The 16,655-nt window shown below is 41.8% G+C and overlaps 1 protein-coding gene across 1 annotated transcript in view; it reads right to left on the bottom strand.

Moving 5' to 3' along the window:
• Positions 1-1,745: 1,745 nt before the first annotated feature.
• Positions 1,746-16,655, bottom strand: part of MACO1 (macoilin 1) — a 49,135-nt gene continuing 34,225 nt past the window's right edge. Inside the window, exons 7-11 of the mRNA XM_037501242.1 lie at positions 12,347-12,505; positions 10,801-10,983; positions 8,860-8,980; positions 7,234-7,408; positions 1,746-2,897 (exon numbers count right to left, since the gene is read on the bottom strand). Of these exons, the coding sequence (XP_037357139.1) occupies positions 2,695-2,897; positions 7,234-7,408; positions 8,860-8,980; positions 10,801-10,983; positions 12,347-12,505 (841 nt within the window). The 3' untranslated portion in view covers positions 1,746-2,694. The remainder of the gene's footprint in view (positions 2,898-7,233; positions 7,409-8,859; positions 8,981-10,800; positions 10,984-12,346; positions 12,506-16,655) is intronic.

The following is a 16,655-nucleotide window of genomic DNA, read 5'->3' as shown; positions in this document are numbered from 1 at the left end:
GTCAATAAAGAGAGGTTGTTCTGCCAGTCAAAACATACTCGGCTCTCTCTTTGTGTAAATATTTAGCCATCCAGAATGGCCAATGCTGCTTTATGGCATGTCATAAATGATAATGTCGCAGTACGCGGAGCCATTCTCTGATAGGGCTAAACAACAAAGACAATTGGAGAGTTCCTTGGTGGAGGAGAAAGTGCCAAGGAGAATGCTGGAGGCAGACATAGTCCTCTAGGGTAGGCCACGCTGGGGCATCCCCAGGGACCCTGCTCATGGTGAGGTATGTCTGCAAGAGCCTAAACAGCCAAGATTCAGGAAGGCTACCGAGCAATCTGGAAAGGGGCTGAGGTGCCAAGAGTAGAATTTTCCAAAACTCCAGCCAAGATCAATATGACAATGGCCAAGAGAGGAAAACAAGGGCCAAACAAGGCAGCTGGTTCTCAGAAGATGAAAACAGGCAGAACCTCTGGACACAAGGGGGATGATGGAAGCAGCCACCTTGGACGTCAGCGCAGGATCTGTAGAGATAAGAAACCCAAAAGGGTATGGGTCACCGAGTGGCCTGACAAGATTATGGAAAATGGAAGGAAATTCGCTTGTAAGATTTTCTCAGCAACTATCCTTCCATCCCACCTCCAACTTGCTCTTTGAGGAAAGGATTGTACAGAAAATGGCCAGCCTAGGCTCTAATCAGATGCAGAGAGAGAAGAGGGAGGAAGGAGAGAATAAGAGAGGGGAGGGGAAGAGGATGAGACTGACTATGTCTTAAGACTGGAACTAAAGTCGGCGTGAGACCCGGACGGCTTCCTCCAAGGCCAGGTGGCTCCCCACCACACGGGACACTGCTCCCTGGCAGGGTGCTGAGATGGGGGGGAACCAGAGCAGTCACCGAAGGCTACTCAGATCAGTCTACCTTGTCGTGCCCTCCTGGAAAGTTAAAAAGGCAGAAAACTAGTTTTATCTGTAAGAAAACGTTTATTCTTTTGAACCCCACAGGAAAAGGAAAAAAAAAAAAAAAAAAAAGAAAGAATGCAGCCAAGACCAAGTATTTAACGAAAATAGTGTCCCAAAAGGCAGCAGAATGGGGGGGGGGAACCTTAACACAAAGTCAGTGACAATATTCCATGTTTTTGCACAAAGATGAAAAAATCTGTGACAATTCTGAGTAACACTTTCATGGTGACAATTACACAAGATGATTCAAAAATGCAAAATGGCAGCAACATGCACGCCTGGCTAAAGCTAGAAGTTTTTTTTATCCCAACATAAGATCTGTGATTAAAAGGATGATTCTTTTTAATACTTCTATTTTACTGACTTGCTTGTCCTACTTAATTTGCTTTAAATGAGACATACATGCCAATTAACAGGAAATTTTAGAAGAACTGTGTCCTTCCAGCATCCATGGCAAGGAAGCAAAACCAGTCTATTTGGTTTCTTCATTTTCCTAGTTTCCAAATACAATTTTGCTTTGTCCCTCCCTCTCCCAGCCCCTCCCCCCACCCCCACCCCAATTCTTAAACACTTCCAAAAGTTGCCAGTGCAAACACTTTTCTACCAATGTATAATATACACTTGGAACTAAAATCTTTGTGCAGAGTTTTGAGCTTAAACTCTTAAAAAAAAAAACTCTCCTTGGCACAAGAGCTGAGGAATAGTCAAGTTTCTTTTAAATAGTCAAACACAAGATGATGAAGAGTGGAAAGCACAGTTAAATGAAAATGGATTAAAAAAAAAAAAAAAGCAAAACCTAGAACTGCAGCTTTTATTAGCCATTGTAACAGTCTCTTGTACACAAACACCGCCCAGCAACTCTTCCCAGCAGCTCCCCCCGAGTCAAGTCCAGAACACTGTGGTGTTTCTATGGGAGGAAGCAGAAGGTGTAGCTGTGGGGTCACCAACAGCCCAGCCACCCACCAGTTTTACAGCAGGATCCACAGTGAGCTTGATACAGACAGAAGAAAGATGACAGTCAAGGGGGAAAATAGTTTAAAATTGTCAAGTTTCCTCTTGAAATGTCTCTTCCCAAGGCACTGTGAAACAGACTGCCGCTAGCAGCTCCCAGGACTGAACACACCAATGGGAATACGAGCATCTCAAATGTTCTCACAACTAGGCTCATCACCTGATATCTCTCCCCTCAGCTTAAATGACACTCCTTGAATATATTTGGCCCTTGAAGGGGAAATCAATTTTTGTTTCCTATAATATCAATAATCATTTTTAGTGCAGCTATTGAAGTCAAAGCCGCATTAGGTTATCTAGCCCATTCACCTTAAAAACTAAAGGTTTTCATCAGCATCCCGTGTGAATCCAATGTGCAAGTTTTGCTTGCTTATTTAAGGAAAAAACGCAACAAAAATAAAAGGGTTGAGGAGCAAGATCTGCTTTCTTCTTCTTCAAGAGGAAACTAAGAATGCATAAAAGGCAAAACTGGCTACTAGAAATCCAAGAATGGTTTTAATGTATTGGCCTAAAAAAAAAAGAACCGCAAAGTTCCGTGAGGTCTTCTAAAAATTTACAAGAAAAACTGATGGGCAGTTCTGGTCAGATTTGGATGTTACCTTCCCCCCTTTTTAAAAATGACAACATACACCGTCTCACGAAACAATATAAACTTCTTTTATCTTGACTGCCAGAAATGCTCCTTTGCGATGCCTTCTGGTAACCAAAAGGTTGGGCAGAACACGCTGCTGGTCTTCATTTCTTCAGGGGCTGGTAAACAGAGGCATTGGGATCAAGTCCAGAGGGGCTGGTCTCCACAAATTTGGACGAGTAGTGGGGGGACACGGGGCTTAGGGGGCTGGTGGCGGCACTGTACGTTATGCTGGGCATGACGGCCATGACTTCCGCTATCTTCTGTTTTAGGTCCTTGATTTCCTGGTCTTTCTGAAGAATTTGTCCTGGAAGATCAAAGACCCACCATTAGTGAGAAGGGGGCACCCAACACAAAGCCCTCCTGGGTCAAGCCAAGTGGACTGGCTTCAGGGTAAACAACTCCAGCTTTGATGGTTTGTAAGGGCAGCAAACTTTTCCTGTAAAGGCCCAAATAGTAAATATTTTAGGCATTGTGTGCCACACACTGTTTTTAATCTTTTTTTTGAAACCATGAAAAACATGGACATGGTTCTTAGCCCAGAGGCAGTACAAGGCCAGGTAGTGGGCCACGGTTTACCAGAACAAAGGGATTTGGGTTATGTGGTTATGACGCAGCAAAGACATTGATTCCCAGGAGCCCTGTCTCCAGCATGGCAATCCTGCAGCAGCCTACGAGGGTGCTGGATTTAAACCATAGCGCCACTTCTTGAGCTGGAACAGTCTGCTGGGAGGTGTCAAAGCAAGAAATAAAGAACAACCGAGGCCTCAGAATCAGTCATGGAAATATACTCTGCCCCTAGGTTGTCTTATGCAAAATAAATGGGGCTCTGTGGCTGCTGTGCTGGGGTGCTCGTGTGATGCAGGTGGCTCGCCCCGCCTCCTGGCACAGGGCCCCTCTATCTGCACTTGGTTGGGCTTTCAAACAACATCCCCTCCTCAGCACAAGCACACCCTCTCTCTCACTAGGCTTAGATACTTGATCCACCCAGCAGCTCCTGCCTGCCCCACGGCTGCTTCCTTTCTGTGCTCCTCATGCCCTCTCTGCATTGTTAAGGCCTGAGAACTCTTCTGCTACCTCCTCACGAGGCCTTCCCTGGCCCTCACAAATCCTAGATGCTCAATCAACATACTTTCCTTTAAAACATACTTTCCAACTAAACTTTTGTGTCATGTTAGTCTTTGTAATAATAATTATAGTAGCTAGTTAGTAAGTATCACTACCTTGTTTATTTCTCACAAGAACCTGATGAGGTGGGAGTTATTCTCATCCGCCTCCATTTTACAGATGAGGACGCTGACTCACAGAGAGGCTGAATGACAGGCAGTGCAGGATTCAGATCTCTGCCTCCTACGACCTCATTCCTCTGTCTCTTCTAACTATTCACTTGGGGTGATGATTTGTGGCCATCACCTCTCCACTGGACCAGGAGTTCCTTGAGGACAGAGCGTGTGTCAAGCTTTCTGCCACTGCTCTAGCCCTAGCCCCCCAAGAGAAAGCGGAAGCGCGGCAACCCTGCACTTGCCCAGAAGCCACTCGGCTATCAGGAGGTAGGGCAGGATTTAAACCCACTTTGTTTCAAAGTCCATGTAATCTCCATGTTGCTTTGAAGCTTCCCAGTCTCCCAGGGGAAGAACGCTAGGAGCAACCCTTTAGAAATTTAAATGTTCGACCAAGAAAGAGGTGCATTTGAGTGATACCAATTTTGAATCCTACAGAGGATGGGAAGAGACCTGAAGGGAGGCTGGGTGCATATTTTTAAAAATGATATAGTAGAGATGAAAGTTGTTATGGAACCAGGATGAATCAAATGACAGAGAGTAGGAAGGAGAAATGCAAGAGGTTTGATTTGAATTACAAAGTTGGGTTCTTATTAGACAGAGGGGAGTAGCGGGGAAGGCAGCACACAGGGCATGAGGAGAGACGGGTGCCCTCTGACTTCCTGCACGTCCCCTAAGCATTAAGAATCCTCCTTCCCTCAGAAGAATACAATACCTAATGGCTTCTGACATACGGGCTACTCTATCTTCTTCCATGCAGATTTCAATTTGATTTCTTTCATCAGTAGCATGCAAATATTCCCAGAGTTTGGGAAAAGGCAGTTCTCTTTGCTTCTGTGTTGCTTTACAAATTCCTGGGCTGACAAGGAAGCACAGTTGGTGCAGGGAAAGCCAAGCTCCCTTGGCTAGTCTGAGAGCAGATGCTGCTTCCTCCAGGGGAGAGCCTCTTCCAAGTTTGCAAATCCAGTTCTCAGGGAGCTGAGCCAGGCAGGCAAAAAGACCAGTGCATGTACGGTCAGAAGCGCACCTTCACGTAAGGTCTCCCAGGCCACCTTTATAAATGCCTTCCTTTAGTGAACAGATTAACACACCTGATTCTGAGCCCCCCTCTTCTTGCTCCACCACCTGGGCCATCCCAAGTCACTCCCACGGCTTTACTAACTTCTCACAACTTCTATATTCCACTCTCACCCCCCAGAGGCTTTGGCTTTCTCTCTGGGGTTTAGACCCCAAATTTCTACTGACATATGATGATGTTTCACCGGGGATCTGGGAAGCAACTCCAAACTAAAACATGCTAAAGCAAACTCATGTCCTCTTCTCTTCTCTTCAATCTGTTCTGCACTACTTCCTCAGTTCCCAGGCCCTCCAGGCCCCCCCCCCCCCCACTCCCCTCTTCCTCCATGTTCATCATCTCTTAGAGAGAAGGTGGTGAAAGCGTCCTAACGGGCCTCTGCGGGCACTCAAGCTCGCTCACCTTTCAGATCCACCCTTCGCACCACAACTAGACGGAGACTTCCAAAATAATGGCCACAATGCATCACCCCCTTCTCCTAAAATCTAGAGGATACCTTCTCCAGTATGACTTCATTCATGCGCCTCCTACTCTCCCCACTCTCCTATGTCCCCCAGCTTGAGGCTACTGGACTGCTCACCTGGACATTTCCAACACTTTCTTTCCTTCACTTACACTGTTCCCTTAGGTGAAAATGTCCTTTCCCTGCCATTCTCAGCGTTCATCCTTCAAAGCCCACACAACGCTTCCTCCTTTCTGAAGCCATCCCTGGTTTCTCCTCTGGCCTTTCAAGTCCTCTCCCTCTAGGTACCGGCAGAAGGCCTTTCTGCTTGGCTTACCCTGGTGCAGCAAATCTCACAGTATAGCCAGTAAGGTCAAATTATCTTCATAATAATACTAAGGCATTATCTGCTTTCTACACTCATTCCCTCATAAATGGAAGTGAAATTACAACAGACTGAATTGCAGAAACAAAGACAAGAGCTGAACTGTCTTCTATAAGCTAGAAATTTGAGACTTGCAGAATGTAAAATAATGCTACTTCTCTCACTACATTTTTTGTTTTGGAAAATACAGTTATTTTTCATAAAATAAGCATTATTTATGTTAACAATGATTATCATGTTATTTTAAAATGAATAAACGTGTTTTAATTTCTAATAGGTATATATTTATAGATATAATCTACCTGAAAATGTGGTACTCGATAATATTAAGAGTGTAAAAGGGACCTTAAGATCTAAAAACTCGAGCACCACTGCCCTAGGGGATCCCTACTTTGTCTCCCCTGTGGCTTATCTATGTCTCTCCTGTAGCTTCCAGTATGTTTGCATAGACTAAGTGTGAATGCTCTGAAAGTACCTGCTGAAATGTTCTTTTCCTTCTACTTAAGTCAACTCTTTGGAAACTGTTTTCAGTAGTCCATTGGTGGCTATTCAATTTCCTCAATAAAATAAAAATTTCTTTTCATTAGGTGCTGTTATATCTCTGCTCAGAAGCCTTCCAGAGCTACCATGTCACGCAGAGTAAACTCCAAAAGTTCTCCCCATGGGGAAAGGTCTGGCAGAATATGGCTGCTGCTGCGTCTGACTCCGGCTCCCCCCATTACTCAGGCTGCAGCCTGCTGGCCACCACACAGACTCCCTCTGCCCAAACTGCTTTTTCTCCAGAGATTTAAGTGGCCTGTGCACACTTTCCCTTTCAGTCTCTGCTCAAATGTTACTCATTCAAAGGATCTTCTATGACTACCAATCATGTCAAACTAGCCACCGCCCCCCCACAGGGATTCGCAGTGTCTGGCATATAGTAGGCCTCAGGAAATATGTGCTGAGGGAATAAAACTTGCTCTCCCATCATTCCTCATTTGCAACCTTCATTCCAGTTAAGCAGAGCTCAAGCTGTTTCTTCTGTCCTTCATGCCCACAATGCTGCTCTTCACTGGGCTAACCCTTTCTCATCATTCAAGACCCAGCTCATAGACCAGCACTCTTGATAAAGGGACCTTTCTAACTTTCCAGTCCTGTGTAGTCCCTGCCTCCCTATGCTCCCACAGACCCCGTCCATACCGCTATACCAGTACCTCTGGGGTCTCTATTTCTTCAACTATTTGGAGGTCCTTGAGCACAGAAACGCATACTCTTCTCTCTGTCCTGCACTTGACACGTTCTTATCTCAGTGTGTGTACAACATGAATTAATGTGATAGTTCCTAGATGTTAATGGTGGACACTTATCAAATCATTTGATGAGAAAACAAATGACTAGTTCTGAATTCTAAGGGAGCTCTGCTCTTTTGTCTCTGTGCATTCTCAGCCACATCTCCGCACCTGGAGCCTGCCGCTCTCCTACCTTGGGCAATCTCGAGCTGTCGCTTTGCGTCCCCCAGTGCAGAGAACAGGTCCAGCTTGATTCTTGTCTCTGCGCTCAGGCTGTTTTCCAGGTGCTGCGTTTTATCTTGCATGGCTGAGAGAGCTGACATTAACACCTCAGTGTCCTTCTCATTTTCCTTATACTTCCGAAGTTCCTATCAATATCATTAAAGCAGCAATGTTACAAGATAGTTTTGGTATCAGTGTGTACAAACCTGAAATCACAAGTTAGATCCCAGTATCAACTTGGCCATAAAACACAGAATCCTGGTGTTTTGTAGGTATAGACCTTATTGCTTAAGAGTATAAAAATTACAGCTCTTGTATTCATAAATATATCTTAAAAAAAAAAGAGTACTTAATTCCTAATTTATAGCATATGTTGCAATATCTGTATCCTTTCCAATTAAAATTTTTCATTTTCCTTCTCCTTTGTGATATCTTCCATTTTTTTAACAGATAAATTTGTGATACCATTAGGTATTACTCTTCCTTCTGCTTCATTTCAATTTTTTTTTAACGATTTATTCATTTATGTATACAAGAGCTGGGGTACAGGCCAGAGATGTGGAAGGTGAGAGGATTCACTAGAGACAGAGTGGGGAACAGAACAGGCAGACTGACTGAAATATGCTGCTGAGGGGAGCAGCAAGGCAAGTCAGGAGAGGTCTGCTGCGCCATGTGGGTTGCTCCCTGGCTGACCAGGGATTGAACTCGTGCTGCAGAGGATGCGGATTGCTTCATAGTGTGGTGCATAACCCCCTGCGCCACCAGGGAGGCCCTCTTCCATTGTTTTTGTCTAGAAATTCCTCCCACTGCAAGATCAAATTCTACATTTTCACATAATTTTAAGAAAGGCTTTTTTTCCTGCATTCAACTTTTCATCTAAAATTCTGTTTGATGTGGTATTAGATTAGCACTTAAGTTTATTTTCTTATCTCTAGTTATTGAGCTATCCCAAAGCTTTTTACTGACCACTCCTCGCTGCTGCCTGTCCACCCTGATGCACCCCCACTACATACATCTGGCTTCGTCTCTACTAACCTGCCAATAATTTCTTACCAATTCCACATGACTCAAGCTACTGTAACATTACAATATATGACATTAGTTTTATATATTCCTTTGGGGAGCCAGTGCCAAATATGTGGCTTAAGTATAAACAGTCTAAAACCTGGCTGTTCCTTAGCACTGGCAGCTTTCCTCAAGCCACACTGCTCAGAACTGCAATCTGCAAGTCTCAGAAGGATGCAAAAGGTTCAATTCCCTAGTGATGAACACGGGGTTAGGGTCAAGAAGAGATGTGTAAGTTCAAAGGACACTAATCTGATCTATACCCTAAAAAAGTGAAATGAATCTATGGTAGAGTTAAATTCTGGTATAAAACATGTCAAGAGACCATCAACATTTCTGACTTGTGTTAGAATCCAGCTAAATTAAATATAACTTGAAATGAGGTGGATAAGATCAGTGCTTCAAATCATGTTGCCACATAGAGATTTTCAGATGCAAAGGGATTTGGCCTGTATCCACGCTGCAGTGTACTGCACAACCCTAATGTAGAAGGGGAATTCAAGTACAAGAAAGTCTTTTGTTCTCCAGTTACCTGAACTTTTAGTTCTAGTTCTCTTATCTGGTCTTCTTTCACCTTCATGTCCATGGTAAGCTTCTTGCCCTCTGCTTCTAGCTCTCTGATTCGATTCCGTAAAGTTTCAGTGCACTCTCCCCTTTCGAAACAGAAGAGAAGAAAATAAAGAGATTTAAAAGACTAGGCTTACTTATATTGCAAGACTGATAATGTCTCTCAAAATCTTGGAATGGTCAGGTTTTAGCTTTGAGCAGATGAGCTAAAAGCTAAAACTTTAAAAGAAATATCATCACTGCCCATTCTTTCTGTTCTTTGATAATTTCAACAAAGAGCTAAAATAATTATCATTAATTAGGTGTCTAACATGAGGCAGCCTCCAGCAGACAAGGAACTTAACCCATTCTACCTTCTTTAAGGGGGTAGGGCATATTATCCCATTTTCCAGAGAAGAAAAGTGAGGCTACAAGAGACACAACACTAGGACACCGTAGAACAGATGATGGCAATGGGCCAATCCAAAGCTGATTAACTGTTCAGTTTCACAAACAGTCCAACGGAGAAAGTAGGTATCCTTTGCCTACCAAAAAAAAAGTGAGATTTACTTAAGACTAAAAATAGCCTGTACATAATTGATGGCAAAGAAGGACCATCCAAGGGTAAGACCAAAACAAATACGCTTCACTGGAAGCAAAGGGGGTGTGTGGTAGATGCTGAAACCAATTTACTAATTTTCAGGCATAAGAGACAATGAACAATATGACTAAGATACTGACATGCACTCCTCAGTGGATTTCTTTTCTCTTAAGGGCAGATGCTCAGAGAATTAAGGACAGTACAAGCAATACTACATAACTGTTCAGGAAAATGTCCTGTCAGCGTCAGCACTGCAGAAACGCTTACAAATCTTTACATAAATGAACAAACCAAACCAAAAACCCCACATCCTAGGTAGGCTAGTTAAGGGCTTTGTGAGTCTGTTTAGATGCTGATGGGCCAACTGAGCTCAGCACTCGTGGCATATAGCTGGCTGGAGGTAGGCAGGCCCACACAAGAGAGAAGCTCCTTCTCTATTACCTCCTAAGAGATGAAATGCTGGTTCATCAATTACTCTGCAAATGCCAGACTCGAAAAGCTGTTGAAATGCCAAATACAAAAAAAGCAAAACTCAAGGAAGAATTACAGTAGAGAGACATCACATAGACACAAATTAGGATAGAAACTTAAAATGAAATAAATGATAGTTTATCCTCACTCTATTATCTGTAAACCTGTAACTGATCCCCACCATGCAAATGGACTTCACTAAGTAAAAGAAAAAGTGATAAAGAAAGAAAAAAAGTTCTTAACTATCTTCTTGCTTTACTGGAATGCAGATGGCCATTACTTATCAGTTTCCGGAATACAGTACTTGTATACTTTTTAGAGGTACAGGAAGTAGTCCCCATTTTTCATCACTCCACAGATACGATGATACTTAATAGTGATTTGTCTTTTCTAGCTCATCTGACAGTTTGCTGACATCCAACAAAGACATGAACAGGTTGTGCTCATAGAACCAAGATTTTTACCTTACTTCATTTTAAGACAAAACATCCTCCAAACACACATACTGAGTAGAAAGTAGTGATATAATTCCAGATTCGAATCTCTCAAAGCATGCAGTAATGATCAGTCTTACAGAAAGTGACTGAAAACCATTTTTATGAGCAGCATTTTGCCTCCCAGACAGCAATTCTCTCATCCCACTTTATAGATGAGGTCACTGAGAGATGAAGCTGTTATAAGGAAGTGCAAGCTTGCACAGATGGGGTTTAAACTAGCTAATAAAACAGTACTTAACATCAATCCATCCGTGTAAGACTGTTGTAGTTCCAATCCTGCCCAAGGCATCCCCTGTCTATCTGGGTACAAGGAAAGCCAACCTTGGATCAACTACTCCGGTGACATGGACATACATACCTAGACGCAGCAGCAAATGCAACAGCCCGGGCAGCAGTAGCTTCTTCTAACTTCTTCCTTTTTTTCTCTTCCATTAACTGCTTTTCTACAAAACTTCGGGCTTCCTGCTCAGCTTTTAGCTTTTTCTCCAACTGGCTGATATTCTGCTTGTCTTTTTGCTTCATTTGCACAGCATTATGTAACCTATATGGACAAGATCGTCATACAGAGTTTTACAGTTACAAATGCCCACTATAAACCCTGGAGAGACATGGCTCCTGTTTATCATTTTGAGGCCAAATGAACAGGAGGTTTGAACAGCAAATCATTTATGTAGTCTCCAAGAGGGCTCAGGGAAAGCATACTGTCAATATTATGTAACAATTCCTAAACACCAATAAGCAAGTTGCCTTATAAGGTAAAGAATCATATCTAACCTCTGCTCTATGAAGGTGATTGATTAACAGAAGGTAATCTAGATAATAGGATAAAATAATTTTCTATAAGAGAGAAAGATATCTGTAATACTAATTCTAGTGCCCCAAAGCACCTTGAATTTCAGTATAACTGAAGAACCACTGATGGAACCAGCCCACTGAAACTGAGGTGAAGGGTAGGAGGGGGAAGGTCTTTCTTTGTCTGAATACAATTATGCTGCAGCCTTTCCTTTCCAGCTGTGCGATGTTTTCTCAACGTATCCCAAAATAGAGCTCAGAGTCAGCGTCACCGGATGCTTTATTTCAGATAGAAACTTCAGCCTGCCATTACCACCCCTAATTTTACCTACCAATCTGAGTTTATCTCAATACCTCTCTAAAAGGTGAAATATTTACACATCAAGGCTAGAGCTATGACATATGTGCTCAGAAGCAGTAGAGAGGTGATTTGCTCATAAAGCTCTAGCTTTTGATTTATGTTCCTTAAAAATGTTGAAGGACTCCTCTAGCAATGGGGAAAGCCCAACAAGTTCAGAGCCTGTAATAGTAATCATTACCCCCAGACACACATTGCTTAGAAATTAAAAAAAGGACAGACCCACATTGAGTCAAGTAGTAATTACAGAATTGATTAGTGGAAGGCATAAAAGAATTCATACAGAAGAGCTATTTTTTTCCTGCTTCTTCACATCAATGTCATTTTTTACTTCTGGAAATCAAAGTAAATAACATCTAATCCTCTGGAAACTTTCATGCAAAGGAACAAGATTTCAAATTGTGGCAGAATTTGTCAATTTTATATATAGTTATTTTACTATGTTTCTATACGTTTATATACATTATGATAAAAGCATTACTTATATTACCACAAAAGTTCAGTAACAATTTTTAAACTGAGAAGTTATTAAATGAGAGAAAACAAAATAGCAATATTAATAAATTACTTTATTGCAATGTCTTACAGATTTTATAACATACTGAACACGTGGCACTAAATATCCAAACATTTTATTTAAAAACCTCTCTGCTAGGTCCCTTTGTCATCATAAATCTTGTATTCTAATCCCTGGAAATAAGAGAAAGAGCGAGGCTGCTTGGCTCACAACCAAAGGCCCAAAAGGTGCACGTACTTGTTCTGCAGCAGCTCATTCTCCTGCCGGAGCTGGCCCATTTCTGAGCGGATCCCTCGTTCGGTGCTTGAGAGGGAGCTGATCTGACTTCGGAGCTCTTGTTCCACTTGCCTGCTGGCTTGCAGGTCAGCCTTTAACTTTTTAATGTCTTGCTCCAGCCTAAGAGGAGAAACATAGCATCTTCATCACAGAAAGGACACCAAAGGCTTACTGGAGGCCCTAGCTGAGGCCCCCAGGACTTCCAGCTGGATGTCGGAGGACCCCTCCAGCAGCTCCTCCAGCATCAGGACTCCTCTCTGCAATGTGCTTCTCGAGTGCTTCTGCCAAAGAATTTATTACATGGCGAAAAAATCATAATAAAACCCCATCTGTGAAATGAAGACTCTCTTTTCAATTCCTTACCCTGTCCATCTATTTTCTTTAATATAGTAATAGTTTCATATATTGGGGATCTATTATATGGACATATAGATCTGAAAAGAGTCAACAAAATGTAAAATCAAGCCCCTTTCTTCATAAGAGGACTTTACCACTTCACCAGGGGCCAAAAAATAGAAACTTAAAACCATTATATAGCAACACAAGAGAGGTCACGATCAAATACATGGTAGAAGGGACAGTAACAACTAACAGTTAATGAACACTTATATGGTAGGTACTGTCCTACAGGCTTTAATGGTATGAGCTCTTTTAATAAGCAAGACCACAGGTTAAGTGCAAGTACCATTCCCATTTTTACAGATGAAGAAAGCTAGGCCGGGCAAGGTTCCAGTCTGAGGTCGCACGGGCAGTCTAGCTCCAGAGCCCTGTCTTCGCCAAGCCGAGCTGTGGCCGTCTCACCCATGGCGTGGGCATGGATGCCACATGAGTTCTGAAGAGAGACGGTAATTGAATTGGCCTCAAAGATTGAGCAGAATTTAGAGAAGGGAAGAGGGGGCATTCCAAATGAGGGGAGAAACATGCTCAAAAGCTCAAAGGCAAGAACAGCTGGAGATATTTAGGGGCAAGGGCATTGGTCTGGCCTTTGAGAAAGGCTTGAGTGAGAGAAAACAGGTCAGGTAGAAGGGACTGTGGAGAGTGGCACTGAAAGTTAGAGTAAGGATGCCGCCATGTAAGACTTAAAGATATCCTTCCATCAGGATACAAACCCATAGGCAGGTAAAAGTCAGTTTACTCTGCTAAGACTTGTGCATTTCACTAATCCAACATGCCAAAAGCAGCCAGATTTCTGGAGTGCAAAATGGTGACCTTTCCTTGGAATTGCTGACTCCATGGACTAAGTCCTTATGGATGTGTTTTAAGCACGAAATTCCCAGGTCCCACCACTGTGATCAACACTTAATATATGTTGCCTGGTCTCCCTTATAAAAGCCAAAGGACGGCTTTATTTACCTCTCTACCTTTATGTACCTATCTACTGAAGCAAAATCTCAAGAACAAAAAAGCCATAGAATGGTCATCTCCCAGGCACTGTGGCCAGCTGCCCATCCAGTGCCTGGGAGCACAAACTGGAGACCTTGTGTTACAGATGCAATGGGTCTCCCGACACAGCTCATTCCCTAGGGAAGGGTCACAAGTCAGCACCACGCCACACTTTCCCTATTGCCAGGGTTATTCCAGTTGAACGTACTCCCAGAACAGTTCTAAACAATTACAGACTGGCATTTATACCATCCCCACACCATCCCTCATTCACCCAAAGTAACCCAAGGGATGTTTTAGAAAACAGGTTGATACGGTAGGTTACTGACATTAAGAAGTTTGGCTGAAAAGATGTGTTAGGTAATTTATCTTTCTTAAGAAGTCAAATTCACAATCTGAAGACTGTTTTTAGTAGAAAAGGTGAATATTAACATGAAAATAGAGACAGCATGGCTTAGCTAAGGGGTTTAAGAGTAGAACTCTAGACTCAGTTCTGCAAGACATGTGACCTTCTGGGACTCAGTTTCCCCATCTGAGGCTAATGATCTCTAAAGTTCCTCCCTGCTAGGTCTAGGATTTCTAGGCCTGACACACTTACCACTGGCTGCTGATCTGCTTCCTCAGATTAGCAACCTAAGTTGTATCATATGCAGAGACACAGGAATCAAGTTCCATACAACCAGCCAACTGGGGCAAAGCACGCGCCATAGTTGGGAATGAAAGAAGAATGAACTCAGTGGAGGCTAGATGTCAGTAATTTTGCAGTTACTACTTTTTCTTTATTTTTAATCTATAAAAGTCAATTTTCCTACCATGAACTAAGAATAACCATATTCTGAAAATTTTAGAGCTCATTGAAAAGTGTAAAAATCCAGAGTTAATGAGGCTGTGAGAGTATAAATTGCAAAATATCTAGAGTGTAACTTATGGAGATTGCAGAACACTAAACAACAACACGTTTTTATGTAGAACTAAGAAAATTTCGTCAAAGATAAATAGTGCAATACAAGATAGAATGACATGGTTACAAGAGTATATGCACTGTGAAGATGTATAAGCTATACAATTAGCACTTTTGCACTGTTGTGGATGTACATCATACTTCAATTTAAAAGGTGTTTCAAGAATAAAAGAACTTCATAAGATGTAGAACTAAAATGATTCAGGATTTTCCTAATTGCTACCATACCATTAATTTTGATAAACTCAGAATTAATTGTTTTCCAAATAGTTTGACCAAACCTTAGTAGGTTTGGTTAATTAATGCCAGTTAATACTGGCATTCCCCAGTTTAAAAAACACTGATGCATAGGAACACTGTGCATTGACATAAAACTTTTATGTGCTGAATGGTAAATTTTCACTAATTTTTAAAATTTATAAAGGAAAATATTTCATTGTCTCTCTACAGAAAGCTAATTTAACCTTGAATGTTTACTATATTTTAAATCTTTACTGAGACAGGTGGTAAAAAGATTTATAAATCCTTATTGGCTTTATCTTATCGCAAAAGTGATACCCACCCAGTTAGCATAAAAAACTGCATAAAGAGAAAACTATAAAGTATAAAAATATAAATAACTCATAATCCTCTCATCCAAACAGAACCATTCACTATTCACATCTGGTATACTACTTTTCTGAATTTTTTTTTCTTTCTCTTTCTTCACACATGTAAATACTTTTAATATTGGTGAAAGAATACCACATAAACATTTTACATATCTTAAGCAATTTCCAATGCCATCAGAAATCATTCATAATAAATTTAATTGCTGCATAATATTTAATAGTATCCATGTGCCACACAATCCTGTTTCTAGGATATATCTCAAATTTTTGCAATAGAAAAATGCATACATGAGTTTTAAAAGAATTATGTGCATTAACAAATGGAACTGAATTGAGACAGTCAAGTGCCAGGGGCATTTATTAAGCAGATAGTTACTACTTGTCTCATGGTATACTCAGCCCTTTGGGGCTGAAGGTCAATACTTTCTAGGTGAAATGTGGATCCATAATTTATTGGTGTAGAGCACCGAGAAGTATTGATTTAATGGTGTTAAGAAGTGAAGGCAAAATCTTCATATGTACTCATGGAATTTATTAAAAATAGTTGCAACCTAAACTAGAAGCAAGTGGTCAGAAGGAAAATGAGGCAGAGGTAATAGTTTACATGCTTAAAACTGATTTCAATAAATACAGACTAAAACAGAGGGAAAAACTTCATCCATGAGGCTCATATATTTTTTATCACAGTTAAATTCTACTTTCTTCCCACACAATAGAAGATTAAGGCATAAAAGGAATTTTCCCCCCAGAAAGTTACAATCTCATTCCAAAAAAAGTTGGGGCCAAAGAGAAGGTAACCAAACTCTGGTAAGGCTAAGGAGGGACACATGCGCTTTCAGCTCGCCTGACTCCTGGGAAACTAGTTTTCACACCTATCAAGGCTGCCGGATGGCGCCACCACCGAGGATACAGACAGGGCAAAGCTGTAGTCTGTGAGCCCCACAATGTCCACTGTGCACAGTTAGAAAGTCAGGATTCCGGTCAACACAAATGCTACCTATTAGGTCAAGGACCTTTCCCAGACACTTCACTTAAAAAAATAAATAAATAAAAAGGCAAAAAACCCAGCACTCAATTCCTAAACTTGTGAAACCCTACCCCTGACATTCATTCAGTACACCCTCTAACTCACAAGCACTGTTCTGCTCCTCACCCTGCCTCTGGTGAATCCTCTCATCCCCATACCTCTGGCCTACACCCCAGTTGTTGTATGCATAAATAAAATAAATCTTTAAAAAATAAAACACCCCAAAAGGATGGGTTTAAAATATCATCCAACTTGATGAACCAGAGTGCATCCATATTCTAAGCAAAA

Source organism: Talpa occidentalis, unplaced genomic scaffold (assembly GCF_014898055.3).
Source record: "Talpa occidentalis isolate TD23 unplaced genomic scaffold, MPIMG_talOcc4v2.1 talOcc4.9, whole genome shotgun sequence".
Lineage (NCBI taxonomy): Eukaryota > Metazoa > Chordata > Mammalia > Eulipotyphla > Talpidae > Talpa > Talpa occidentalis.
This window is presented reverse-complemented; position numbering and strand designations above follow the sequence as displayed.